The 27953-nt window shown below is 32.8% G+C and overlaps 1 protein-coding gene across 1 annotated transcript; it reads left to right on the top strand.

Annotated features, from left to right (window-relative positions):
• Positions 1–1361: 1361 nt before the first annotated feature.
• LOC126736050 (stromal interaction molecule homolog) lies at positions 1362–26066 on the top strand. Its single transcript, XM_050440248.1, has 10 exons — positions 1362–1625; positions 1676–1830; positions 1889–2121; positions 6789–6901; positions 7120–7430; positions 7489–7656; positions 13798–14062; positions 14125–14187; positions 18917–19070; positions 24981–26066. Exons 1-10 carry the CDS (start codon positions 1466–1468, stop codon positions 25351–25353), a joined length of 1995 nt encoding a protein of 664 aa, XP_050296205.1. The 5' UTR covers positions 1362–1465; the 3' UTR covers positions 25354–26066.
• The last annotated feature ends 1887 nt before the right edge of the window (positions 26067–27953 follow it).

Genomic DNA, 27953 nt, shown 5'->3' with positions numbered 1-27953 from the left:
CCGGGTTATAACAGGATCCGAGCAGAACTAAAGGAATGAGAGCACTTTGAAAATCATGAAAAAGTCGGTTTTCGACGTCCGTTTTTGAGGCCAAAAATGGGCATTGAAAATGCCATATCTCAGCTATTAGAAGAGCTACGACCTTGGGGATGGTCTCGTTGGATTTAGAACGACGAAACTAAGACAAAACCGTTGGAATTTTCCCGATAGCTCCCATAGAAGCCGAGATATCGACCTTCAAAGTTTGGACTTTTCCATTTTTCGGGTATACCCCCCCGTATCGATTTTTTCACCAAAAATTGATTTTTTTCGAAATCAAACTAAATATATCAGCGTCTTATTTGGGTCATCTAGATTACGAAAACACCGGGTTATAACAGGATCCGAGCAGAACTAAGGGAATGAGAGCACTTTGAAAATCCTGAAAAAGTCGTTTTCGACGTCCGTTTTTGAGGCCAAAAATGGGCTCCAAAAATGCGATATCTCAGCTACTATTAGAGCTACGACCTTGCGGATGGTCTCGTTGGATTCAGAACGACGAAACTAAGAGAAAACCGTTGGAACTTTCCCGATAGCTCCCATAGAAGCCGAGATATAGGCCTTCAAATTTTTTTCGGGTATACCCCTCCCCTTTCGATTTTTTTCTTAAACTTGTCCTTCTCTTTTTCTTCTTTATTTTTCTAAATAAAAACTTGCTAAGGTAACATCCAATAAAATGATAAACTTATCCAATTTAGTAAAGTACCAAGTACCTGTACCATTTTGGTAAAGTCCAAGTATTAATTAATAATTGGTAGACGCGTTGTAAACGTAACTATTGTTTTCAAAACATATGTGCCACAGATTAGAATTGTTGAAAAAAGTATAATAAATAGCAAATGATAGGGTTTTAATAACCTTTATTTTTAATTTCGACAATTTAAATGAACACCATCATTTTTAGGTGGTATTAGGATTCATAAGATACAAGTTTATGAGACCAATAAAACATCTATCCCAAATTAATTGCCACTTCGTAAATTTTAACGAAATTCTTAAACAAGTACAAGAAAAATACCAGAACTAATGCAACTCTCTTAAATTTAACTTTCTATTTCGTTTTTGTCAACATAACCTCCAAACATTAATTGTTTTGTTTCCCTGCCTATTGGCCTCACTCGAATTTGTCAGGGTGACCAACATCACGTAAAATGGCGGCCACCTCGTAGCGGCCATTTATTTTTTAATGTTTTGGCAGTCCAGCTATATTTATTAAGTTCGCATTGCTCTCCCCTTGTATAAAAATACTATTCATGTGCACCCCGTATACCTTAAACCGCTGGTCGGCAGTGGGAGGTGACAGTGACAGTGACACCTCCTTGTCACTGTCACATCAACTGTCAAAATTTCACCCAAAAAAGAAAACAATCAAAATGAACCAATAATTGTCCCATTTTATTTTTTAACTGTTTACACCAAACTAACGATGTATTATAAAACCCTTATGATAATATGGCTGGTGATGAACGTGTGGGGCGAAACGGTGCGTGCTAGCGGTCTGAGCGACACACTGAAACCCAGCGGCACCTCGGCCCCTCCTGTTCAAAGAAGTTCCTCGTACGGCGACAATTATTTATTCGCCGAAAGTACGCACTTAATATTTCCACTATTTAATTGTTTAATGTGACTTTTTCAGGTCAAGTGCACGCCTTCGATAGCTGTAGCTACGACGATTTCGCATGTCTGTCCATGGCGGCCAGCGACAAACACGGACTAGAAGCAATAGTCACTTTGCACAAACAGTTGGACGACGACGAAGATGGTAACATCGATTATGCAGAGTCCGATGATGTAAGTCCCAATTTCATATTATTAATCGTTTGTTTTTTTAATGTTTGATGTATCGTAGTTTCTCAAAGAAGAGCTGAAGTATGCTTCGGGAGCCGAAAAGAGACAGAGGGCCTTCCACAAGAATAACGATATGCATATCTCGGTTAAGGAATTGTGGGAGGCCTGGCTGAAGTCCGAGGTGCACAATTGGACTGTGGAGCAAACTACCGATTGGTTGGTCAATAATGTGCATTTGCCTCAATATGTGCCAAATTTTGTACAGCATAAGGTTAAGGGGGCCAATTTGCCCAGGTAAGTAGAGTTTGAATGTAATTAATTTTTTGCATATCGGGTGTAGGCAAGGGATATATAGGGCTTATTTAGTACCTACCTGTTTTATTTCTTTAACTGTGGTTCTTACTTAAGGTTTATCGTAATAGAAGTTAGGTTAGGTTGGGGCAGTACAGGGAGGGACTTTTCTCTTTGAATCCCTGGGATTTATGAAGGCTCTGTTAATAATTGCCTGTAAGTATTAAAATATTTAAATGGCAAAGAACCATAAAACTCTGAACTATAAAATTGTAAAAATCCTTGTCAGAGTGATAAGAATGCCATAAATTTTAAATACAGAAGGCATTTTTATGGCACAATTTTTGCCACATTTTTTGCAATTAACAGTTAGAAAGGCACCATAGTGAATCACTGTAAATTATTTAAGAGACTGTATATAAACAAACATTAAAAGTATTATTTTGGTTACATTCATGTGATTATAATGTGTAATTTGTCCTTCCGCTTATGTAGTATTTATTACATAATGAAACCTTTTTTCTCGATCATGGTTAAATAATTATTAATAACAGGTAAATTTTATTTATTTATAATAATGCGTCAACAGTGTACATTTTTAATAGTATTAAAAATTAGTAGAAGTAAATACTATTCAAACCAATTCATGTACTTACACAGCCAAAACTTTTAACTTTACCGCCAAATCTTACATTTGAAAATCAAACAGTTTATTCTTTATTTACAGGATCAACTCCATTACAAAACAAAGAGATTCAAATACAAAATAATATTTCATAACAGAAATAGTACAGTCAATAATATGATATGTTGCTACATTCCAACAAGTAATATAAACTATTAAAACAATAACAAATAATAATTCATATTAGCCGAATACTTAAATAAAATACTTTAAGATACTTGTCAAAAGAATAGAATGCATTGTTTATTAGATAATGCTGCACCCTTCGCTTAAAATCTTTAATTGGTAGGGGAACTATGGATAAAATGACATACACCAAAACTACTTTGAATCAGGAATACATAGTTCACAAATAAACATTTTTGCCTTTTGAGGCACGTCGCGGCGCAAATAGCATGAGCCCACTGTGAACATACCTTACATCGTAACCAGTTCTCACCAGGTTTCGAACGCGAATACAGGTCGTTGCAATATATACAAGGGCAATCGTCTTCGTCAATTTGCATATCACTTGTGAATGGATCTTCATCATCTTTGTCATTCACATAATCAATGCTGATGCACATAATCAATGCAATAATCTTATTGCAGCACTTTCCCAAACAATGGAAAAACGCCACAATAATCCCAATCCTTAAGCCAGATAAAAATCCTTCCCTACCCAACTTGTATCGCCCTATCTCACTAATCAATTCCCTAGCCAAACTTACAGAGCGCATTCTCCATTCGAGGATCAGCAAAGTAGTGGAAAACCTTAACATAATACCCGCAGAGCAGTTTGGCTACAGACCTGGTCATAGCACCACATTACTGTCAGCCAAAATTGTTCAGGACGTATTGACGGGTTTCAACAGGCAAATGAACACTGCGATGTTGCTAATCGATATGGAGCAGGCGTTTGACTCGCTATGGCAATTGGGGTTGATCTATAAACTCTTTAACCTGAACTTCCCTCTCCACCTAATCTCACTAATCCACTCTTACTGAACAAACCGCACCTTCCAAAAAACTCGGAGTGCTTTTCAAAACGAAAAAACTGTATACACCAGAACAGCTGCTGACTTTTTATAAGGCTCAAATACGCCCTTCCCTCGAGTATTGCTCGCATGTCTGGAGCTCTGCACCCAAACATAGTTTAAAGCTGCTAGATTCTATACAGAAGAGAGCTATTCGTCTTATCGACAAACCAGAACTGACAAAGAGTCTGGATAGTCTGGAGCACAGGAGAAAGGTGGCTGATCTCTGTTTATTCTACCGTTATTATCACGGTAAGTGCTCCTCTGAGCTGGCAGGCCTGATTCCACCCAGGGCTATTTCGGCAAGAAGGACGCGTCTAGCAGTGGCGGCTCATCAACATCGAGTCCACCTGCCTACCCCAAGAACGTCGCTGTATCGGGACTCATTCATCTGGAGAACATCTTCTTTGTGGAACGTCCACCTCACATATTTCCCGACGCATATAACCTACAGCGATTCAAGATAAATGCCCACAAATATCTTCGCGCAAGCACCACTCCAAGAGTGACATAGGACTTTCCTCTTGTGCTTGTGTTTACCATAAAAAAAAAACCTTCCAAGTAAAAATAGAAAACGCCCTATCCACCCCCAGAAATCTGCTTGCAGGGGTCCCCCAGGGCATAGTCTTATCCCCCCTCCTATACATAGCCCACACCTCTGACATTCCTAAGCTCTCCACCACCAAAATAGCCTAATATGTTGACGACACCAACATTTATGCCCAATCCTATTTCGCCCCGGCTGCAAAATCCACAATCTCCACACACCTCTCTCTACTGCTTCCATACTACCAAAAATGGAAATTAAAAATCAATCCGCAAAAAACAGAATTGATGATCCTCTCCCGAAAATTCACCCATAACCGCATCCTTGATCCTCTAATTATCAATAACACCCCCATAAACCCCACCCAAAAAGTCAAGTACCTTGGTATCTTACTTGATCCCAGACTTACCTTCCACCACAACACCTCATTCCTCATCCAAAAAGCATTCCTAGCCCAACAACAACTCCACCCATTAATAGCCCCAAACTCACCCCTAAGCACAGAAAACAAATTAAAATTGTATAAAGCCATCATCCGTCCAACCCGTAATTACTTACGGAGCGCCGGTATGGGTGAGCATGTCGGACAAACAACGAAGTAGGCTCCAAATCATGTAAAATAATATCCTTAGATGCTGCACATCATCCCCCATTTACACCAGACTAAGGGACTTACACAACGTAACAGGAATAGAATACCTCACAGACTATATTGACAGAATATCTGAAAACTTCTACGCCTAAGTTTCGGAGCTTACCAGAAATATCACTAACGTCCGACATGATCCCCTAAACCCCACAATTCATGGCCCTATATACAAAAGACTCTCTATTTACTCCCCTCCTCTTTAGTACAGTCACAACCGACAACTCCCAAACAATCACTTTTCTGTGACACTTGGCATGACAGACCCAATAGACTTGCAGGGTGTCTAAGTGATCTGTCTGTGAACAAAGCTCACAGCGTCCGTAAGGCCATTGAGGCAAACCGTTTTTGTGCTACGGTACCTGAGAATACTAAAGAGGTTTTTTCAATCAATTTTTCCTCTAGTAATTAAAAGAATACGTCATGAAACTGCTCTGAAAGTCCTCCCCTATTCGTGGCCGTCCGAACTATTTAATTCCCGTATAAAGGTTCTTACCTCGGAGACGGGAGTCTTCCCTTCCCCGCTACTCGATGCAATCCCTGCCAACCCCAAGGCATAACAACGCCTGCCTCCATTCCGGGGGTTCATCGGCACTCGCTGCTTCGCCAGCATATCAGGAGTGCTAGTCACACACTTAGTATAGTTCTTGGTTGTCATATTGTAAATATTAATTGTAAGGAAAACTGAAAATAAAATGTTGTTCATTCATTAATTCTTTGTCATTCTCATTGTAATTAAATACAGTTCTTGTAACCCTTCTCTTTTTTGTTTCGGAGACGACTTTAGTGTCATTTTTGGCTTTTACCTTTACCATATTTGGCGTAGAAGTGAGGACTAAATGAGTTGCTTCTTTGATCTTCTCTTTCCTTGACCTCTATAGGTGATAAAACTTCGAGCGGAACGAGCAAAGCATCTTTAGAGGGTCCAGGCTTCTCTTTATCACGGATTATTTCATCTGGTAGGGTAGAAGCAATTTCATTATTATCAGATCTTGAGCTTGCTGATATCTCTATGGACATAGGTTCAGGAGTCATTATTGAAACGTTTGTTGTCTCGCCAGGCTGAAACATGTATTCTGGAAAGATATCGGAAGCAATAGGCCAAAGACCAGTGTTTTTAAATTCTTGGCAAGCATTTTGCACGGTAGCGGATTTGCCATATTATGCCTGATTAAATAAATTCCCTATCTGCAGATGAGTCGCTACACTAAAAAACTTTTACACTTTGTATCTAGAAAGCGAAGCAAGTTAGGACATACATTTATATGAATAAAAGTTCTTATTTTTGGCTGGTAAATACGCCCTTGAAATCTTTGCACTCAATTTTGAATAAGTGTCAGTGTAGATAAAGACTTCTCAGAAAAATCAGAATTAACCAATCAGAAAATATTGACTTGCAGAAATAAGATTCTAAAATAAATTTAAAAACCAGTACATATTCTAACAAAATTATACCTTAAAGCCAATAAAACGACTGTATTGACTAGTAGGTATATTGATGCACATTTTGACTCGAGGGACCTATAAAACATAGAATCAAAACAATTTCCTTAAAAATACAATAATTAAATGAAAACTGAATGACTGAAAGGACCAACAGAACTGGATGTGATTGTCCATAAAGCAGGACCAATATCTCTAGTGCTAAAAAAAACCATTTGTTCTTTGTCAACGTTTCGAATTCTATTTGATTAATCTTTAGGGGCAAGGAACAAACGGTTCTCTTTAGCAGACACAAGACACCACTAATTTATAAATTTTAAATAAAAATTGCAGATTGGCGGTAAACAGCGCCAACTATCTGAACTTCCTGGGCATAAAAGATCCGATTCACAAGCACAAAATCTCGCTCAAGGCCATGGACGTGGTCCTGTTCGGACCGCCCAAAGGTAATTTCTATTTTCGCGCATTTAATTATTATTAATCCGTCCAACGGGTTGAATAATCCGCGTGGGTCAACAATAACTCATTATTATTATTCAATGAATTTTATTTAATAATATACCGTCGGACCGAGTCTGTTTCGGTATAATGAAAGACGGTTTGTGCCGATTGTGTGTTAGATTTTTTCCACTGGTTTTTATGTTATTGTTCTTGTTGTGCTTAGATGGAATTACTTGGAAAGATATAACGTTAGTGCTGTCGGGCATAGTGGTGCTCCTGGGCAGCTGGTTGGCCTACCAGCAAAACAAAAAGTTCAAAAACCACCTGAACCGCATGAACCGGGACATGGACAGTCTACAAAACTCCGAACAGGCCCTGGAAAAGTTGCAGAAGCAACTGGAGGAGGCGAAACAAGCGGAGGACGCCGCCATATCCGAGAAACGGAACCTGGAACGGATGCTGCAAGACTCCAAAGGTGATCTGAGCAGTTTGAGTTGCGAAACCGACATCACCCAGTACAAAGAGGAAATTAAGGTATTAGCAACGGAAATTGTATACTAAATAAATTTTTGTTCATATTGTCTGTTTGTAGTCTCTCAAGGCTCAGTTGGAACTTACCCAGGCCGCTTTTAAAAACTCTTGCTACATGGCCCCGATTAATTTACAACCATTGCTGCAAATGACTTACGAGCTGGAACAGAAGAATTACGAGAAGAAGAAGATCGCAGCCGAAAAGCAACTGCAGCAAGCTAGAGAAGCTGTGAGTAACAGTTCAGTTTTTTTTTGATCTAATGATGGCTTAAATGTGTCGTTTTTTTCGTTATGCACAAAAATGCGTTTATGATTCAATACTCTAGGTTTAGAGTCATGTTTTTATCATTAAATCCTTCCTCAAGTCGTTTTCAGAACATTCCAATTATTCATGAAGATATTCTCAAAAATAATGAAGTTTAACTGAAAAACTTGGTAAAAAGGCCACTTCAACCAAACTTGCCCTAACTACCCTCATACTTATCCTAGAATCACGTTTTTACCCTTAAATGCTTCCTTGGGAAGTCCTACGTATTAGTGTAAAAGAATCATGCAAGTATTTCAAGTGGTTTCTAAATTATGCCCAAAAATGTCAATTAATGAACAGAAATCTTGATGTTACAATTTGCCTTTAAAAACTTCAAACTGGGTTGCTCTTGGAACTTTACAGACAAAATTGCCTGTAACTCAGTGAGTTTTTGAGGTACAAGAATCGTTCTGATATGAAATTATTGGAAAATAAATGCTCTTTCTTGGAGTAAAACTATTTTCAAAATATTCTAATTCTTTCTGTAACATATTCTGAAAAATAGTAAAAATTTTTTAAGAAATATTTCCCCTAACCAAAACTGCTTTAACTATTCAAATTCTTAACTTAGAATCATGTTTTTACCCTTAAATTAATCCTCAGGAAGTTGTCTGTATTGGTGTGAAAGAATCATGGAAATATTCCAAGTGGTTCCTAAGTTATGGCCTAAAATGTCCACCAATGAATAAAAATCTTGATATTAAAATTTACATGTCAGAACTTCAAACTGGGTGGTTTTCGAACCTGTACAGACAAAATTCCCTCTAACTCATTAAGTTTTTGAGGTACAAAAATCGTTCGTATATGAAATTATTAAGAAGGAAGTGCTCTTTCTTTGAGTAAGACTCCTTTTGGAATATTTCAATTTTTTCTTTAAAATATTCTGAAGAATAGTGAAAATTTGTTAAGAAATATTTACCCCAACCAAAACTGCTTTAACTATTCAAATTCTTAACTTAGAATCATGTTTTTACCCTTAAATCAAACCTCAGAAAGTTGTCTGTATTAGTGTGAAAGAATCATGGAAATATTCCAAGTGGTTCCTAAGTTATGGCCTAAAATGTCCACCAATGAATAAAAATCTTGATATTAAAATTTACATGTCAGAACTTCAAACTGGGTGGTTTTCGAACCTGTACAGACAAAATTCCCTCTAACTCATTGAGTTTTTGAGGTACAAGTATCGTTATGGTATGAAATTATTGGAAAATTAATGTCCTCTTTTGACACAAGTCCTTTTAAGAACATTCCAATTATTCATGAAAATATTCTCAAAAATATTGAAGTTTTACTGGAAAACTTAGTAAAAAAAGAGACCTTAACCAAAATTGCCCTAACTACCCTAATTCTTAGCATAGAATCATGCTTTTACCCTTAAATCCTTCCTTAGGAAGTCCTATGTATTAGTGTGAAAAAATTATGAAAATATCTTAAGTGGTTCCTAAGTTATGCCTAAAAATATTTGCTAATAATAAAGATTTTGATGACACATGATACGTTCTAAAACTTCCAAATTTGACAGCTGGACCTTGATTGATAAAATTGCCCCTAATTCAGTGAGTTTTTGAGAGATACAAGAATCCTTATGGTATTAAATTATTGAAAAGGAAACGTCCATTTTTGAATAAAACTCTTCTTGGAATATCCCAATTTTTCCTTTAAATATTTTGGTGAATAGTGAAAATTTAGCAAGAAAAAATTTACCCCAACCAAAACTGCTTTAACTATTGAAATTCTTAACTTAGAATCGTGTTTTTACCCTTAAATCAATCCTCAGGAAGTTGTCTGTATTAGTGTGAAAGAATCATGGAAATATTCCAAGTGGTTCATAAGTTATGGCCTAAAATGTCTACAAACGAATAAAAATCTTCATGTCACAACTTTTGTGTCAAATCTTCAAACTGGGTGGCTCTCAGACCTTGTCAGACAAAATCGCCTCTAACTCACTCAATATTTGAGGTACAAAAATCGTTCATATATGAAATTATTAAGAAGGAAGTGCTCTTTCTTTGAGTAAAACTCCTTTTAAAATATTTCAATTTTTTTTTGCCATATTCTGAAGAATAGTGAAAATTTGTTAAAAAAATTTGCCCCAACCAAATCTGCTCTAAATATCCAAATTCTATACCTAAAATCATGTTTTTATCCTTAAATCCTTCCTTAGAAAGTTCTGTATATTAGTGTGAAGGAATTATGAAAATATCTTAAGTGGTTCATAAGTTATACCCAAAAATGTCCGTAAACGAATAATAATCTTCATGTCACAGGTTTTGTGTGTCAAATCTTCAAACTGGGTGGCTCTCGGACTTTGTCAGACAAATTTGCCTCTAACTCACTCAGTTTTTGAGGTACCAAAATCGTTCATATATCAAATTATTAAGAAGGAAGTGCTCTTTCTTTGAGTAGAACTCCTTTTGGAATATTTCAATTTTTTCTTTAAAATATTCTAAAGAATTGTGAAAATTTGTTAAGAAATATTTACCCCAACCAAAACTGCTTTAACTATTCAAATTCTTAACTTAGAATCATGTTTTTACCCTTAAATCAAACCTCAGAAAGTTGTCTGTATTAGTGTGAAAGAACCATGGAAATATTCCAAGTGGTTCCTAAGTTATGGCCAAAAATGTCCACCAATGAATAAAAATCTTGATATTAAAATGTACATGTCAGAACTTCAAACTGGGTGGTTTTCGAACCTGTACAGACAAAATTCCCTCTAACTCATTGAGTTTTCGAGGTACGAGTATCGTTATGGTATGAAATTATTGGAAAATGAATGTCCTCTTTTGACACAAGTCCTTTTAAGAACATTCCAATTATTCTTGAAAATATTCTCAAAAATAGTGAAATTTTACTGGAAAACTTAGTAAAAAAAGAGACCTTAACCAAAATTTCCCTAACTACCCTAATTCTTAGCCTAGAATCATGCTTTTACCCTTAAATCTTTCCTTAGGAAGTCCTATGTATTAGTGTGAAAGAATCATGGAAATATTCCAAATGGTTCCTAAGTTATAGCCTAAAATGTCTACAAACGAATAAAAATCTTCATGTCACGATTTTGTGTCAAATCTTCAAACTGGGTTGCTCTCAGACCTTGTCAGACAAATTCGCCTCTAACTCACTCAATATTTGAGGTACAAAAATCGTTCATATATGAAATTATTAAGAAGGAAGTGCTCTTTCTTTGAGTAAAATTTCTTTTGGAATAAATCAATTATTTTTTAAAATATTCTGAAGAATAGTGAAAATTTATTAAAAAAAATTTGCCCCAACCAAATCTACTCTAAATATCCAAATTCTATACCTAAAGTCATGTTTTTATCCTTAAATCCTTCCTCAGAAAGTTCTGTATATTAGTGTGAAGGAATTATGAAAATATCTTAAGTGGTTCATAAGTTATACCCAAAAATGTCCGTAAACGAATAATAATCTTCATGTCACAGGTTTTGTGTGTCAAATCTTCAAACTGGGTGGCTCTCGGACCTTGTCAGACAAAATCGCCTCTAACTCATTAAGTTTTTGAGGTACCAAAATCGTTCATATATCAAATTATTAAGAAGGAAATGCCTTTTTTTTAGTAGAACTCCTTCTAGAATATTTAATTTTTTTCTTTAAAATATTCTGAAGAATAGTGAAAATTTGTTAAAAAATATTTACCCCAACCAAAACTGCTTTAACTATTCACATTCTTAACTTAGAAACATGTTTTTACCCTTAAATCAAACCTCAGAAAGTTGTCTGTATTAGTGTGAAAAAATCATGGAAATATTCCAAGTGGTTCTTAAGTTATGCCCAAAAATGTCCACTAATGAATAAAAATCTTGATATTAAAATTTACATGTCAGAACTTCAAACTGGGTGGTTTTTCGAACCTGTACAGACAAAATTCCCTCTAACTCATTGAGTTTTTGAGGTACAAGTATCGTTATGGTATGAAATTATTGGAAAATTAATGTCCTCTTTTGACACAAGTCCTTTTAAAAACATTCCAATTATTCATGGAAATATTCTTAAAAATAGTGAAGTTTTACTGGAAAACTTAGTAAAAAAAGAGACCTTAACCAAAATTGCCCTAACTACCCTAATTCTTAGCCTAGAAATACGCTTTTACCCTTAAATCCTTCCTTAGGAAGTCCTATGTATTAGTGTGAAAGAATCATGGAAATATTCCAAGTGGTTCATAAGTTATGGCCTAAAATGTCTACAAACGAATAAAAGTCTTCATGTCACAACTTTTGTGTCCAATCTTCAAACTGGGTGGCTCTCAGACCTTGTCAGACAAAATCGCCTCTAACTCACTCAATATTTGAGGTACAAAAATCGTTCATATATGAAATTATTAAGAAGGAAGTGCTCTTTCTTTGAGTAAAACTTCGTTTGGAATAAATCAATTATTTTTTTAAATATTCTGAAGAATAGTGAAAATTTGTTAAAAAAATTTTGCCCCAACCAAATCTGCTCTAAATATCCAAATTCTATACCTAAAATCATGTTTTTATCCTTAAATCCTTCCTTAGGAAGTCCTATGTATTAGCGTGAAAGAATTATGAAAATATTTTGAGTGATTCGTAAGTTATGCCCGAATATGTATGATAATAATAAAAATATTGGTGGCACAATATATGTTCTAAAACCTCCAATTTTGAGAGCTCTTGGACCTTGATTGATAAAATAGCCCCTAATTCAGTGAGTTTTTGAGAGATACAAAAATCCTTATGGTATTAAATTATTGAAAAGGAAACGTGCATTTTTTAATAAAACTCTTTTTGGAATATCCCAATTTTTCCTTTAAATATTTTGGTGAATAGTGAAAATTTGGCAAGAAAAAATTTACCCCAAAACTGCTTTAACTATTCAAATTCTTAACTTAGAATCATGTTTTTACCCTTAAATCATTGCTCAGGAAGTTGTCTGTATTAGTGTGAAAGAATCATGGAAATATTCCAAATGGTTCCTAAGTTATAGCCTAAAATGTCTACAAATGAATAAAAATCTTCATGTCACAATTTTTGTGTCAAATCTTCAAACTGGGTTGCTCTCGGACTTTGTCAGACAAATTTGCCTCTAACTCACTCAGTTTTTGAGGTACAAAAATCATTCGTATATGAAATTATTAAGAAGGAAGTGCTCTTTCTTTGAGTAAAACTTCTTTTGGAATAAATCAATTATTTTTTTAAATATTCTGAAGAATAGTGAAAATTTGTTTTAAAAAAATTTGCCCCAACCAAATCTGCTCTAAATATCCAAATTCTATACCTAAAATCATGTTTTTATCCTTAAATCCTTCCTCAGAAAGTTCTGTATATTAGTGTGAAGGAATTATAAAAATATCTTAAGTGGTTCATAAGTTATACCCAAAAATGTCCGTAAACGAATAATAATCTTCATGTCACAGGTTTTGTGTGTCAAATCTTCAAACTGGGTTGCCCTCGGACCTTGTCAGACAAAAATGCCTCTAACTCATTAAGTTTTTGAGGTACAAAAATCGTTCGTATATGAAATTATTAAGAAGGAAGTGCTCTTTCTTTGAGTAAAACTTCTTTTGGAATATTTCAATTTTTTCTTTAAAATATTCTGAAGAATAGTGAAAATTTATTAAGAAATATTTACCCCAACCAAAAATGCTTTTACTATTCAAATTCCCAACTTAAAATCATGTTTTTGCCATTAAATTAATCCTCAGGAAGTTCTCTCTATTAGTGTGCAAAAATCACTAAAAAAATCCAAATAATTCCTGAGCTATGGCCAAAAATGTCCGCTAGTCCATAAAAATCTTGATATTACAATTTGCCTCTAAAAACTTCAAACTGGGTCACTCTTGGAACTTTACAGACAAAATTGCTTCTAACTTAGTGAGTTTTTGAGGTACAAGAATCCTTCCGATAGGAAATTATTGAGAAAGAAATGCCACGCCTTAGCCCCAAACTCTTTTAAGCACCTTCCAATAATTATTTATGAAACAGTGAAATTTTACATAATTAAAAAGTTAATTTGGAGCAAAACAGCCCTATCTAACTACCCAAAACGACCGTTCTACCTCAAGTGTTTTGTTTGTTGGTTTAGTGTGAAAAACTAAGAAAAAAACGCTCGAGCTTGATCGGGGCGTTCGTGTCGACCCACGGTAAAGCCATAGACGACGTGGACCGGGCCATTGTCGAGGCCCGCAGTGCCCTAAACGAGGTCACCTACGAGCTACAAGAAAAATCCCACAGGTGGAGACAAATCGAACTTTTATGCGGTTTTCCTATCAGCAACAATCCGGGATTGCAGACATTGGAAAATGAACTTTACAAGAAGCAAAACAGGCTTGCATTGAACGGATTAGGAGGTACGTGAACGTGTTTGGGTAGGAGGTTATTTTAAAGACATTGTCCGGGTTTTTTTTTTCAGTTCGTATGAACAGCGTGGACGATTTGGATATGAACGATGACACCGGCTCGGTATACGGATTAGGTAAGCAGGTCTCTTACGAAGAGGATTCTGATTAATTTAAAAGTCTTCGGTTTTATTATTATTTGCATGTACTCGTAGCATAGCCAGTATTTTATTATTTTTTGCCTTTAGTAGTCAAATCAGAAGTGACGCATGCTTTTGTTTAAGTTTGTAGTTATAGTACATAGATCTGATGTTATTGAAGTGGCCTTAAGCCTTAATATTTCATTAAGCTTTTTTGTTAAAAGTTTATTTTTCTCAGTGTATGCCTGATTTGGGGTCAGTATTCTTGAGTTCTATGTAGTTAGATAAAGTTAGCCTTGTGGCCGGCACAATATACTTGAACCCTTTTTGAGCTACAAGAATCATTCATCTATGAAGTTATTTGAAAAGCAATTTCCTTTTAAAGTTACTACAGTTCTTGTAAATAGTGAGATTTACTATAAAACCCTAATATTTCCTCGAAAATGTCCTTGCATGTGTCTCGCACTAGTGAAAAATCAATTTGAACCCCATATATACATACATTGAAAAAAATCTACAAGGTGTCCCATGAATAATGGTAAATAATTTAACAGAGGATTCCTTTTTTTAAAAAAAGGATGAGGTCAAGTGAAGTTTTTCTAGTTCCAAAGTCGAAGACAACCAAGATACAGGGTTGAGTAATTTTTTTAAAATTTTGTTCATAAATTTGGCATTTTGATTCAGATTATGTCATTTTATCGTTGTCCATTTCAGTCTTTGATTCATGCCTTTATCTTTAATAGCAAACAAGTTATCAACGTAAAACTATAAATTTGCTAATTATTTAGCACCAAAATTTTACAACTTACTATATAAAATGAAAAGTATAAGTACGATTACGATTTTTTAATGAAAGGTGTAAGGACTTTATTGTAAATAAAGTGTCATAGGGTAGAAAAATAGGATTTATTTCCACACTTGTAAATAAATAGGAAAATAAATGAATATTTGATACATTGACATTTTTAGCAAATAGTATATAAGTAATAATTCAGTGTCAACCTCTAGGATTTGATTTGATTTGAAAAACGTTTTTGGAAATTGTTTAAAACAAAAATTTTAAATTTGAGTTTTTCTCAAAAACTGATCATTTCTCGGGAAATTTTGTTCTTTTATAAATGATACTCCCTTTGTCGTTTTCCATTTCGCTCTTTGATTCATGTCTCTATCTTTAATAGCAAAGAAGTTATCAGCGTTTTTGGAAATGGTCCAAAACAAGAAAATGTAAATAATCTTACATTCGGGTTTTTCTCAAAAATTGTTGATTTCTCAAAAAATTTTATTCTTTTACAAAAGAAACTCCATTTCTCGTTTTCCATTTCAGTCCTTGATTCGTGTATCTATATTCAGTATTAAAAAAGTTATCAAAGTTTTTGAAATTAGCCAAAAAGGAATAAATATAATTTGAGTTTTCTTCAAAAACCATTAACTTTAAAAAAAAAAAATCTTTTATAAATGTACTCTTAGATTGTATAGACGTACACTCTTTGATTTGTAACTATCTTCACTAGCAAAAAAAATTTTTATAAATTACCTAAAAAAGAAACTGCAAAAATTCTAAAATTTGAGGTTTTCTCAAAAACTATAAATTTCTCAAAAAAATTTACTCTTTTATAAATTATGCTCCATTCGTCGTTTTTCATTTCACTCTTTGATTCATGCCTCTACCTTAAGTAGCAAAAAAGTTATCACACTTTTTGAAAATTAGCCAAAACAAAAAAATGTTAAAAATCTGAAATTTTTATTTTTCCCAAAAACCGTTAATTTCTCAAAAAATTTTACTCTTTTACAAAAGACACTCCATTTCTCGGTTTCCATTTCAGTCTTTGATTCATGTCTCTATCTTCAATAGCAAAGTAGTTATCAAAGTTTTTGAAAATGAGATAAAACAATAAAATCACCAATACAGAAGTAATTACATTATAAAACTCTATTCAAAAACTAAAGAACATACAACAGATATACAAAGAGATTTTTGTTATACGTATATAAAACAATGACTATATTAATTAATTAACAATATTATTTCCATTTTTTTTAATAAATTAATTTCCATGTTTTTTTTGGAAACATCTGGATTTTTTCAAAATTTTCCAAATTTTTAATTAAATTACATTAAAAAAAAACTTTTTTTTTATTTTTACAAGCCGTTAAACTTAATGACAAAAATGTGTAATTTTTTTTTGACACTCAGTACAAAAAAGTCTATAATTCCCTTAAAAATTATCCAAATTTGCCCAAAGTTGTATTAAGTGGTTAGGAGAACTTCACTTTATGTTCTTGAAGATATTTCAAGGTGATATTTTAATTTCCTCATTTTCTTGGATCTATTGAACAAAAAGGTCCATTGCTCCTTTAAAAATGATCTAAATTTCCCCAAAGTTTCATTAAATAGTTAGGAGAACTTCACTTTATGTTTTTGAATATATTTTAGGTTGATATTTTAATTGGAAAAATTTTTACAGGCTCTCAAAGATGACGGTGAAAATTTCCCCATTTGCTTGGATCTATTCAACGGAAAAGTCCATTACTTTTTTAAAAATGATCCAAATTTTTCCAAAGTTTCATTAAATAGTTAGGAGAAATTCACTTTATATTTTTGAAGATATTTCAGGTTGATATTTTAATTACAAAATTTTTTATAGACTGTCAAAGTTGACGGTGAAAATTTCCCTATTTTCTTGGATCTATTGAACGAAAAAGTCCGTTACTCCTTTAAAAATGATCCAAATTTCCCCAAAGTTTCACTAAATAGTTAGGAGAACTTCACTTTATGTTTTTGAAGATATTTCAGGTTGATCTTTTAATTGGAAAATTTTTTACAGGCTGTCAAAGACGACGGTGAAAATTTCCCCATTTGCTTGGATCTATTGAACGAAAAGGTCCATTACTTCTTTAAAAATGATCCAAATTTCCCCAAAGTTTCACGAAATAGTTGGGAGAACTTCACTTTATGTTTTTCAAGATATTTCAAGTTGATATTTTAATTGGAAAATTTTTTACAGGCTGTCAAAGTTGACGGTGACAATTTCCCTATTTTCTTGGATCCTTAGAACGAAAAAGTCCATTACTCCTTTAAAAATGATCCAAATTTCCCCAAAGTTTCACAAAATAGTTAGGAGAACTTCACTTTATGCTTTGAAGATATTTCAAGTTGATATTTTAATTAGAAATTTTTTTACAGGCTGTCAAAGTTGACGGTGAAAATTTCCCCATTTGCTTGGATCTATTGAACGAAAAGGTCCATTACTCCTTTAAAAATGATCCAAATTTCTCCAAATTTTCACTAAATAGAAGTACTTCAGAGATTAAAAAAACTAAGATATTGGTCTTGAATTACTCTTGAATTGGTCAATTTTAAACTGAAAAAATAATTATTCAACGACAAACTATTATCAACTTAATCGAATCTAGGGTGTCCAAGCCTAAGAGATTTTTTATTGCAAATTAATAGACTGAGCTGACCCTGGACTCTTTCTCTTTAACTTGGTAAGCTTAGAAGTCCTGTATATATTATTCCTGTAAAGAATCTTTTTTTTTAATGTAATTGTAATATCTAATTTTTTCCTAAATTCATTTATTTATTTTTATTTAATCAATCAATTAATTACATATTAATTTACAATTATTATGAGATGATGATATAATATGGATATAATGGACATAACGTGTCTGTGTTAATGCACATTTAATTCATCATCAATAATTAGTCTGCCTGAATAATATTGTCAAATTCAGAAATATTAAATTGAATCTAGTTATAATTTAATGGCACGCTTGCTGAAATTTATCTTTACCTTAATTATCTTTAATCCATTAACGTAATTTATCCTTCTTTGGCACATCGTTTTCGCTATAAGTTTATCTCTCTCGGTCGCACCCAGGTCAGGAATATCTCACTCAATGGAACAATGTGGAACTCGTTGATGTACATTCCGAATTCTAATAAAGGTTATCGCAATTTCGGTACAACTATTAACGAATACTCCCTTAAAACCGTAACTATTTCATAACAGGCGAAATATGTACTTAACACTCTTCTTTATAGAATGAAAACAGGGAATTTTAATTAAATTTTTATTGTTCTATAGACAAATGAATATTGCATACCGTACAAGAAAATTGTGTTTTTCTTTCATAGCTCTTGTATTATAGAGTCTTTGTCTGTTATGTTTGATACAGTATCAGGTTGGATAAATCAGCTAAATGAGGTTTAGCGTACACTTCTATTATAATCTCTTCTTAAGGTCGATAATATAAATTAATAATTAATTTTGTGCATATATAAAAGTTACATGATGATATTATTACATTTCTAAATTTACTTACAGTTAAAATGAATAATTATAATAAAGTACAAGAGATAAAAATTATGAATGTTTGAAATTCTTTTACTGAAAGATATTTTTTTTTCAATCTTCCGTTAAATTATTCGCCATTATTTATGTATAAATATAGAGTATGAGTGTAGTTATTGTTAGTGGCATGCCCAGTTAAAATATTTATTTATTTATTTATTTAATATATTTATTGTACTTAACCTCACTTAAAATATACATACATGAGCTGTCCAATGGTAGAAGGGCATTTTTATTGTTGAATTTCCTTAGACATCGTCGTCACACGCTTTTTAACACTTCAAGGTAGGTATTTATTTTTTATGCGCTTTTTACCTTGCGGTGTCCTCTTGATTCGCGGTATACGGACGCCCTCTTAATTGTTCCAGGCTCTACGTCGTATACGGAAGTGCACCATCACATGACTTCCTTGAACGAAGACGAGACGTCCGGTAGCGACCACGAGAAACAAGACGAGAACGCCAACGATTCGAAGGTTGCCGATAACGGCGGCGGACATTTTTCCTTTCAAATTGGCGGAACGTAAGTGGAAAAACTTTATTTGTTACAAGTTACCAATTACAGGTACCATAGTCAATTTTGGATACTGCCGAAAGGTTTTACAAAAATCCGTTAAGGAAAAGTTCGAAAAATCCGTTAAAGTTAAGGAAACTTGTCAATAGATCTCGTTGATTTTTAGTTTCATATGAAAGGTGATGAGTTTTTTTACAAAACAGGTTTTGTTGTAAATGCAACCGTTTTGGAGTTATTGAGTGGTTCGTCAATGAATTGGAAAAATCTCGATTCTATCAAAGGCTTTAAAAAAAATTAAATATTTTGAAAACTGTTGTATAAATTTTCCTGCTTTTCATTTTATATGAAATCTAATAAGTTTCTTGACCAAAAAGGTCATTACAAAGTTCTTTCTAGATGCATCCGTTTTTAAGTTATTGAAATGGTTAGTCAAGGTAACTGTCTAAAAAAAAATAATCATTTTTCAAGTTAAGTCATTGAGTCCTTACATATCAGGCAGTCTAGCAGTCCATTAACTTATTCCATATTTCTTCAGGAAATAGAGTCAAACTACATAATTTAAATATTCCAGGCAGTATATTCTCAACTGCCTGGAATAGTGAAACCACTTAGCCCTGAAATTTTAAATAAAAATTCTGGCTTGATCGCCTGGAATATATATATGAGTCAAAGTAATTTTATTATTCTAGGCAGTCAAGTTAATAATTTATTATATTTTAGGCAGTTTCAGAAGGTATTTCAGCAACCTTCCCTTGTAAATGCAACCATTTCGGAGTTATTGAGTAGTCTGTCAAGGAATTGGAAAAATCTCGATCCTATCAAAGGCTTTACAAGAATAAGCAAATATTTTGAAAATTGGCGTATAGGTTTTAGTTTCGTATGAAAGATTTTTTTCAATAAAAGGCAAAAACACAAAATCCACAAAATCACAGAAAGATACATTTAATAAAACGGCAAACGTTACATGTTTCGCCCGCATTACTAGAGTATCATCAGGCCTATAATAATAAAGATGAGGTGACCCGAAGAAAGGAAATTCAACAGAAATTGTTTGATTTTTGGAATGTATAAGGTGTTTTGATTGTTTAGTTGAGTTCTTCGTACTTATTAAATTAATTAATTGTAAGCTTTGTGGATTTATATGTTAGGTGCTTAGTGTTTATAGCAGACGAAACATGTAAAAACCTTTGTAGTTTTATTAAATGTTTCTGTGATGCTATAGATTTAGTGTTTTTGCCTTTTATAAAAACGTATGACCAGTATCTTTGGGAAAATTGATGTATTTTTCGAGTCATATGAAAGATGTCGAGTTTCTTTACCAAAAAGGTTCTTACAAGATCCCTTCTAAATGCAACCGTTTTGGGGTTATCGAGTAGTTTTTAATAGTTTGTAAGGTGTACTCAAAAACCACGTAAAATTCAATATCAGTTTTGCCAAATTATTTACTAATATTTTCACCTATTTTTTCTAAATTCTGATTTTTTTGTAATTTATTTTAGTCATTTGATTTTTGGTCCTCCGAGCGTAACTCCTGGAAGAAATAATCATTTTTTTATTTCAGACGATTAAATCATTGATTCCTTTCATATCAGGCACTATTACAGTTAATTTATTCCAGACATATTCAAGCAATTGAGTCAAAGTAATTTTATTATTCCAGCATGTAGGCATAGTCTCAACTGCCTGGAATAATTTTATTTTTAGTCCAAGCAATTGAGTCATTGATTTATTATAGTTCAGGCATTCTGACCATTGAATTACCCCAAAATGTTCAGGAAGTATCTCAGCTGTATCTTACTTGAAAAAATGTTGATGTCTTCGAAGCTCCTGTGTGATTTTATTGATATTTGTTTCATATGAAACCAGTTGAGTTTCTTTACAAAAAAGGTCATTACAAGTTTCCTTGTAAATACAACCGATAGATATGGAATTATTAAGTAGTTTATGAAGGGATCGCGAAAATCTTGGTTTTGGCAAAGGCATTACAAAAATTCAAATATTTTTGAAAACTCTTATATAATTTTTTTTTGGTTTTAGGTTCATATGAAAGCGAACGAGTTTCTTTACCAAAAAAGTCTTTACAAGTTTCCTCCTATATACAACCGTTTTTGAGTTACCGAGTAATTTGTCAAGGAATTAAAAAAATCTGTTTTTAAAAAAAAATTAGTTTGTAAATGCATCCGTTTTTAAGTTATTATTGAAATAGTTAGTCAAGGTTCTAGGTAACTGCCTGGAAAAAATACTGATTTTTTAAATTCCAGCCAGTTAAGTCATTGATTCCTTGGACATTAGGCAGTCTAGTAGTCAATTAATTTATTCCAGATATATTCAGAAAATAGAGTCAAAGTAATTTAATTATTCCAGGCAGTTGACCGCATGTCTAGGCATGTCATATTCTGAACTGCCTGGAATAGTGAAACCACTCAACTGCCTGGAAGAGATACATAAGTCTCTATCATATAGTTGCCTGAAATTGCAAATATAACTAACTTAAGGGTCTAATTTACATTTAAATACTATTAGTTTACTAAATTGTTAATAACGAACAACCTAGATATCTCTTTTGACAAGCTGGTGATAGGATCTAATGTTAAAGATCAGAATATGTCATTATTTGAATGATCCTTTACCTTCAATGCTTTTAAATATTATAATACATTGTTTGATGACATCAAATACTGATTGACTATAGATCGCTTTTAAGTAGGTCTAACATTTTTCAATTTATTCAATATTTTTTATTCATATTTGACTTCATATTGTATTCGCATTTCTACATTTCTTTGTTTTATATTTTTCAGTTAGACGAGTTATTGTGATTCAACTGCCTGGAATAATTTATTACTTTAATTCCAAGCAGTTGAGTCATTGATTCATTGTGCTTTAGACTGTTTAATCGTTAAATTATTCCAAATATTTTTAGGATAAATCCAGATATTGTCAAAGGATTTACAAAAATTTTAATATTTTTTTGGAAACTCCCCTATAGATTTTAGTTTCGTGTGAAAACTGATGAGTTTTCTTACCAAAAAGATTCTTACAAGATCCCTTGTAAATGCAACCGTTTTGGGGTTATTGAGTAGTTGCTTTTAATCGTTTAGGAAAAATTGCAAGGTGTAGGTACTCAAAAACCACGTAAAATTCAATATGAGTTTTGAAAAATTATTTACTAATATTTTCACGAAGAAATAATCTTTTTCTTTTATTCCAGATGATTAAATCATTGATTCCTTTTATATCGGGCACTATTACAGTTAATTTATTCCAGACATATTCAAGCAATTGAGTCAAAGTAATTTTATTATTCCAGGCAGTCGAACGCATGTCTAGGCATAGTTTCAACTGCCTGGAATAATTTTATTTTTAGTCCAAACAATTGGGTCATTTATTTATTATAGTTCAGGCAGTCTAACCATAAAATTATTCAAACATTTTCAGGTAAAAGTATCTCGGCGGTGTCTCAATTAAAAAAAAAAAAACGTTGATACTGTCAAAGGCTTTATCAGCAAAAATCTAAATATTTTCGAAGCTCTTGTGTAGATTTTATTGATTTTTGTTTTATATGAAAGCTGTTGAGTTTCTTTACAAAAAAGGTCCGTACAAGTTTCCCTGTAAATACAACCACTTTGGAATTATTGAGTAGTTTCTCAAGGGATTGCAAAAATCTTGGTTTTGGCAAAGGCTTTACCAGAATTCAAATATTTAGAAAACTGTTGTATAGATTTTCTTGGTTTTAATTTCATATGAAGCTAATGAGTTTCTTTACCAAAAAGGTTATTACAATTAGGTTATTACATTACAAAGTTCCTTCTAGATGCATCCGTTTTTAAGTTATTGAAATGGTTAGTCAAGGTAACTGCCTAAAAAAAAAACCATTTTTTAAAGTTTCAGCCGGTTAAGTCATTGATTCCTTACATATCAGGCAGTCAGCAGCAATTTAAATATTCCAGGCAATTGATCGCATGTCCAGATATATTTTCAGCTGCCTAGAATAGTAAAACCACTTAACTCCCTGAAATTTTAAATAAAAATTCTGGAAAAACTGCCCGGAAGAAATATGCTTATATATATTTTTAATTCCAAGCAGTTGAGTCACGTTTTAGGCAATCGAACCATCAGTTTATTAAAAATCGTTCCAGGCAATTGAGTCAAAAGTAATTTTATTATTCTAGGCGGTTGAGTCAATGATTTATTCAATTTTAGGTAGTTTCAGAAGGTATTTCAGCTATATGCTATATTTTTTCAATCTTTCCTTGAAACTGCCACCATTTTGAAGTTATTAAGTAGTTTGTCAAGTGGTTGGTCAATTCTTGATATTGCTGGAAGCTTTATAAAAGTCTAAATATTTTAGAAACTCGTGTATAGGTTTTATATGAGAACTGATGAGTTTCTTCACAAAAAACGTGGTTAGAAGTTTCCTTGTAGATATAACCGTTTTGGAATTATTGAGTAGTTTGTAAGGCGATTACAAAAGTCTCAATACTATCAAAGTCTTTTAAAAAATCCAAATATTTTTAAAACTCGTCTAGATACAGATACAAATAATCTTTATTTAAAAAAAAAGCATTCAAAATTTAACAAAAAAAATGTTTGAATAAATAGTGTTGCAAACAAAACTTATGCTAAAGTGCTGCTACAACTTACTACTACAATTATTAACAATAATAATACATATTATAAATTACAGTGAGTTGAAATAATAAATACAATATTGATATACTTATAAGTAATAAACACTAATTTAAAATACAAAAATAAGTAAGAACTCAAACACTAAATATGACCATAAAAAATTAATAAAACTGAAACATAAGACTTAATAACAAATTTAAAATATGTGCTCTCAGTAAGCGTTTAAATTGATTGATGTTATCACAGATTTTTGTGTTATTCGGTAATTTATTAAATTCTAACAAAACAGCACGGAATTAACCATTTCAGTAGCGTTATATTTATAAGATAGTATAAAATCTGTACAATTACTTGTATTATAGTTATGGACGATCACGAAATATTATTAATTTGTCACTTTGTTATTAAAATACACTTTTTTAACGTTAAACACTACTGGCTGATGGACGGACAACATATTTAAAACATTTAACATTAATTTAATTGGTGTATAACGGTTACGTTTTGAAATTGCCCTCATGACGACAATTTTGGATTTTTTCCATCTGGTAAATTTTATATTGTGGCAAATTATACAGGGTGTTCCGTTGATCATGTTACAAACTTCTAGGGCAGATAGAAAACGTCAAAAGAAAAACAAAAGTTCATATAAACATGGGTCCGGAAAAGCTTCCTCAGGGAGCTAGAGCTCTTTGAAGATAACCTTTAAAAACTAGTTTTTTTTTAATAGCTCCGGAACTACTTTAGCTACCGCAATCAATTTTGGGAGGTAAATTATTGTTAGTACGTTTATTCTTTTGAACCTACTAAATAAAAAAAATATTTACCAGGGGCTTTAGAATCAGGGGGGTATTTGGTAAATTTAGGCCCATTTCTTTAAGACTTTAATTTCTGCCCGTTTGGGCATTAGATTATGATGTTCCTATGCTTTTTAAATATAAATATAAATTTTCTCATAATATAGTCTAGGTGAAGTCCAAACCTAATTTTCCCTATTTTCATCGTAGCCTATTTTTTCTACATTTAATTATTAAAAAATACGTTTTTAAGAAATGTTGTTTTTTTTATAATGTGTATATATTTTCTCACGTTTTTTTTTTTAATTTTATATTAACATTAACAGTAAATAAATTGACAAAGATAAGCTGACACAATGTTAAATTTCTATCGGTTTTATTAATTTTAATTTCATATAAAAGCTGACTAGTTCCTTTACAACTTTCCTTGTAAATACAACCGTTTTCCGAGTAATTGAGCACTTTTTCAACAGTTTACCCTCATTTTTAGTTCCTACCCGGAGGAGTTGATATACAGATCGAACCCGAACCTGACCCACACAAAATCGGCGAGTCAATCGAGTATCCACGTGAAACCTCCTCCTCTACCTCCCCCGACGATTCCGCAAAAGACAATCACGCGATCGTTAACCCAAGAAATGCACGTGGAAGAACTACCGAAAGCAACGAAAAGTTCCTCGTGCGAGGGCAATTTGGAGACGCGAGGTCGCCCGCTGAACCTCCAAGAGGTCCCGGAGGTGCCCAAGAAGGCCCTAATAGAGGACGACGTGTGCTCGACCGATTCCTCCTTGATCGAAGAGGGCGATGGAAAAAAGAAGAAGAGGAAGCTGTTTAATTTTAGTAAGAAAAGTAAGAAGTCATGAGCCTTCATATTATTCCTTTTGATAACAATAATTACGATGAATCTTAATTTTATTATTTTTGATAGAGGCGAGTCGGGTCGTATTTTCAGGAAAAGTGCCTTCCTGACAATGCGACCAAACTATATTGAGTCTATTTTCTCAGGTGCTATTTATGACAAGACATCATGTATTGGAAAATTATTATTATTATTATTCGTTTAACTTTGTATTAAACGAGAAATGTTTTATTGACCCCCCAGTAAGTAGCTTTTATTTTGCTTGAATTAATATAATTGAATCGCGCTTAGTAGTAATTTTATTGAGGGCCACAGGGTGTAAAGGGATTATGAAACAATCTTTTACACCCTGTATACTTGAAGGGTAATTATTAATCTTGTAAAGGGCTTTAGTTAAATTAACCCCCAACAACAAAAAAAAAAACAACGACTGATTATCAAAACGTACTTATGAATATCTAGGGCAATTGATTTAAATTAGGTGGAATGTTGACCCTGTTTTACTCCTTTGTACTTAATAATAGTGCATTTATTTACGGTCAGTTTTAATGCCCTGCACAATTTTATTTCGGTTTTTTGTTAAATGTCCTTTATACTATTATATTGTGATACTAGTTTCCTAGTTTGTAACCAAACTACTACATTTTGAGATGTAAAAAGTTGATCCTGAATTGTTGGTATATACAATAAAATAAAGTACTTAGAAAGAGGACACAATGACCTTTTATTACTAAGTAAATTTGACACCTAAGGCGTATACAAACAAACGCCAATTTAATATCTGTCTTTGGTAATATGTCAATGATATCGATAATTTTTTTCTTATACGATCTTGTATTGATATAGATGATTCTTATAGGATTTCTTGTAACCACCCAAAACAACGTGGCCCAAATAGGGCAGTTGCAAAAGTAAATAAATGATTTTGGACCAGTCAGTCAAAAATGAGTTAAAGAAAAAAAGGTAAAATTTTAAATAAATAGTGTCGGATTTGAACTTTCACCGCCTCTCGGCAATTTGGAACTCGCCCCACTTATTTTGACAAAAATGCTATTTTGATCATTTTTTGTGAGTGCTTAATCAATAATCGCCTAGTTTACACCGAAAGTATCAAATATTTGGTGCTTGGATCAAAAGACGTCATTAATTCAAATTCAAAAATCGCTTTGTAGTTATAAACCTAAAAGTTTTTAACAAAGCTGTAAAAAAGAGAAAATAGTGGAAATATTTTTAAAACAATATAAGAAAACATTATAGGTAAAGGTTTTAAAACTTATAAAATAAAATAACATAATGAAATAACATAAATAACAAAACAATATGAGAAAGGCGTAAAATTCATCCAATGAGTAAAAAGTTTCACTTTGTAAAAATCTCTTTAATTTTTTCCTAAATTTAAGGTCACATTCAGTATTCCTCAAGTTAAGAGGTAAATGATTAAAAAGCTTCCGTATACAAACGAGGCCCTTACCCTTTCAGATCTTGGAATAGGAAGAGGCAGAAAAATGCGTTACGAAGATTGTACTCAGATGGAAAATTAAGCTCATGTTTGTATTTTTTATGAACAATACAAACTGTTTCCATTATAAATAAGGAGGGCAAGGTTAGGATAGCACATAATATAGCGAATTACCTTCTTCTGCATAACAAATAAAGAATTATACAGATACTGGGAACAAACTCCCCAGAAGACAATTCCATCCATACCTAAGATGGGATTCGATGAGATGCATGGTAAGCATTTTTGGCTACAACAATTAGGAATTACACTAATTGCATAACAGTTAGATCACAATTTTTTTTGCAAGAGTTGTGGTCTTCAAACTTTAAAAACTTATCGATCGTCACACCCAAAAATTTGCTTGCGACAGATTAAATTATTATGCAAAGTAACTGCCTCTAGATCAGACCTAAAGGATAGAATTTTAGTTTTAGCGATGTTAAAATGTAACTTGTTAGCATCACACCACAACTTAAAAAGAGTCAGTCTGTCAATGGCAACTCTCATTCTTTCAGGGTTAATATCATGCCAAAGTATAATGGTCATCGGCAAAAAGTGTAAACTTTCCAGAAACAGGGACCAGAGGCGGACTATTGACGTATAACAAGAACAAAATGGGGCCGAGGACAAAGCCCTGGGGCACACCAGCATCAATGAGTAAAGTAAGAAAAGTTTATAAAGAACCGGTGACATCAACAGGCGGCAAAATCCGCGCATCTCGTTATTCTATCGATCGGGTCAGATGACTATGTCGAGGTCTGAAGACAGTGGAGGCGGCACACTTGTTGAAATTATTAATATTTATTTGTACTAGAGTTTAAATAGCCCTAGATTTTTAGTAAGTATAGCTAGCGATATTATAAGTGCGTTTGATTTAGTTGAAATACCAACTAAGAATGCATATATTTGAATTAAATTGCTTCGAGATTCGTTTAAAAAAATGTAGATAAATTAAAATTATATTTTTTAGCATTGTGATGTTCCCATAAAAAATCTAATAAAAAATAGTTTTACTTACAGGAGGATGTAGTTCGCTAATTATTTTTAAAACAGGACTTCAAATAGGTAGCTGAAAATTATTCTTTATTCACATTTTTTTTAAG

The sequence above is a fragment of the Anthonomus grandis genome, chromosome 5 (assembly GCF_022605725.1).
Source record: "Anthonomus grandis grandis chromosome 5, icAntGran1.3, whole genome shotgun sequence".
NCBI lineage: Eukaryota > Metazoa > Arthropoda > Insecta > Coleoptera > Curculionidae > Anthonomus > Anthonomus grandis.
Note: the sequence above shows the minus strand (reverse complement) of the source record. Positions and strands in the feature narration are given on the sequence as shown.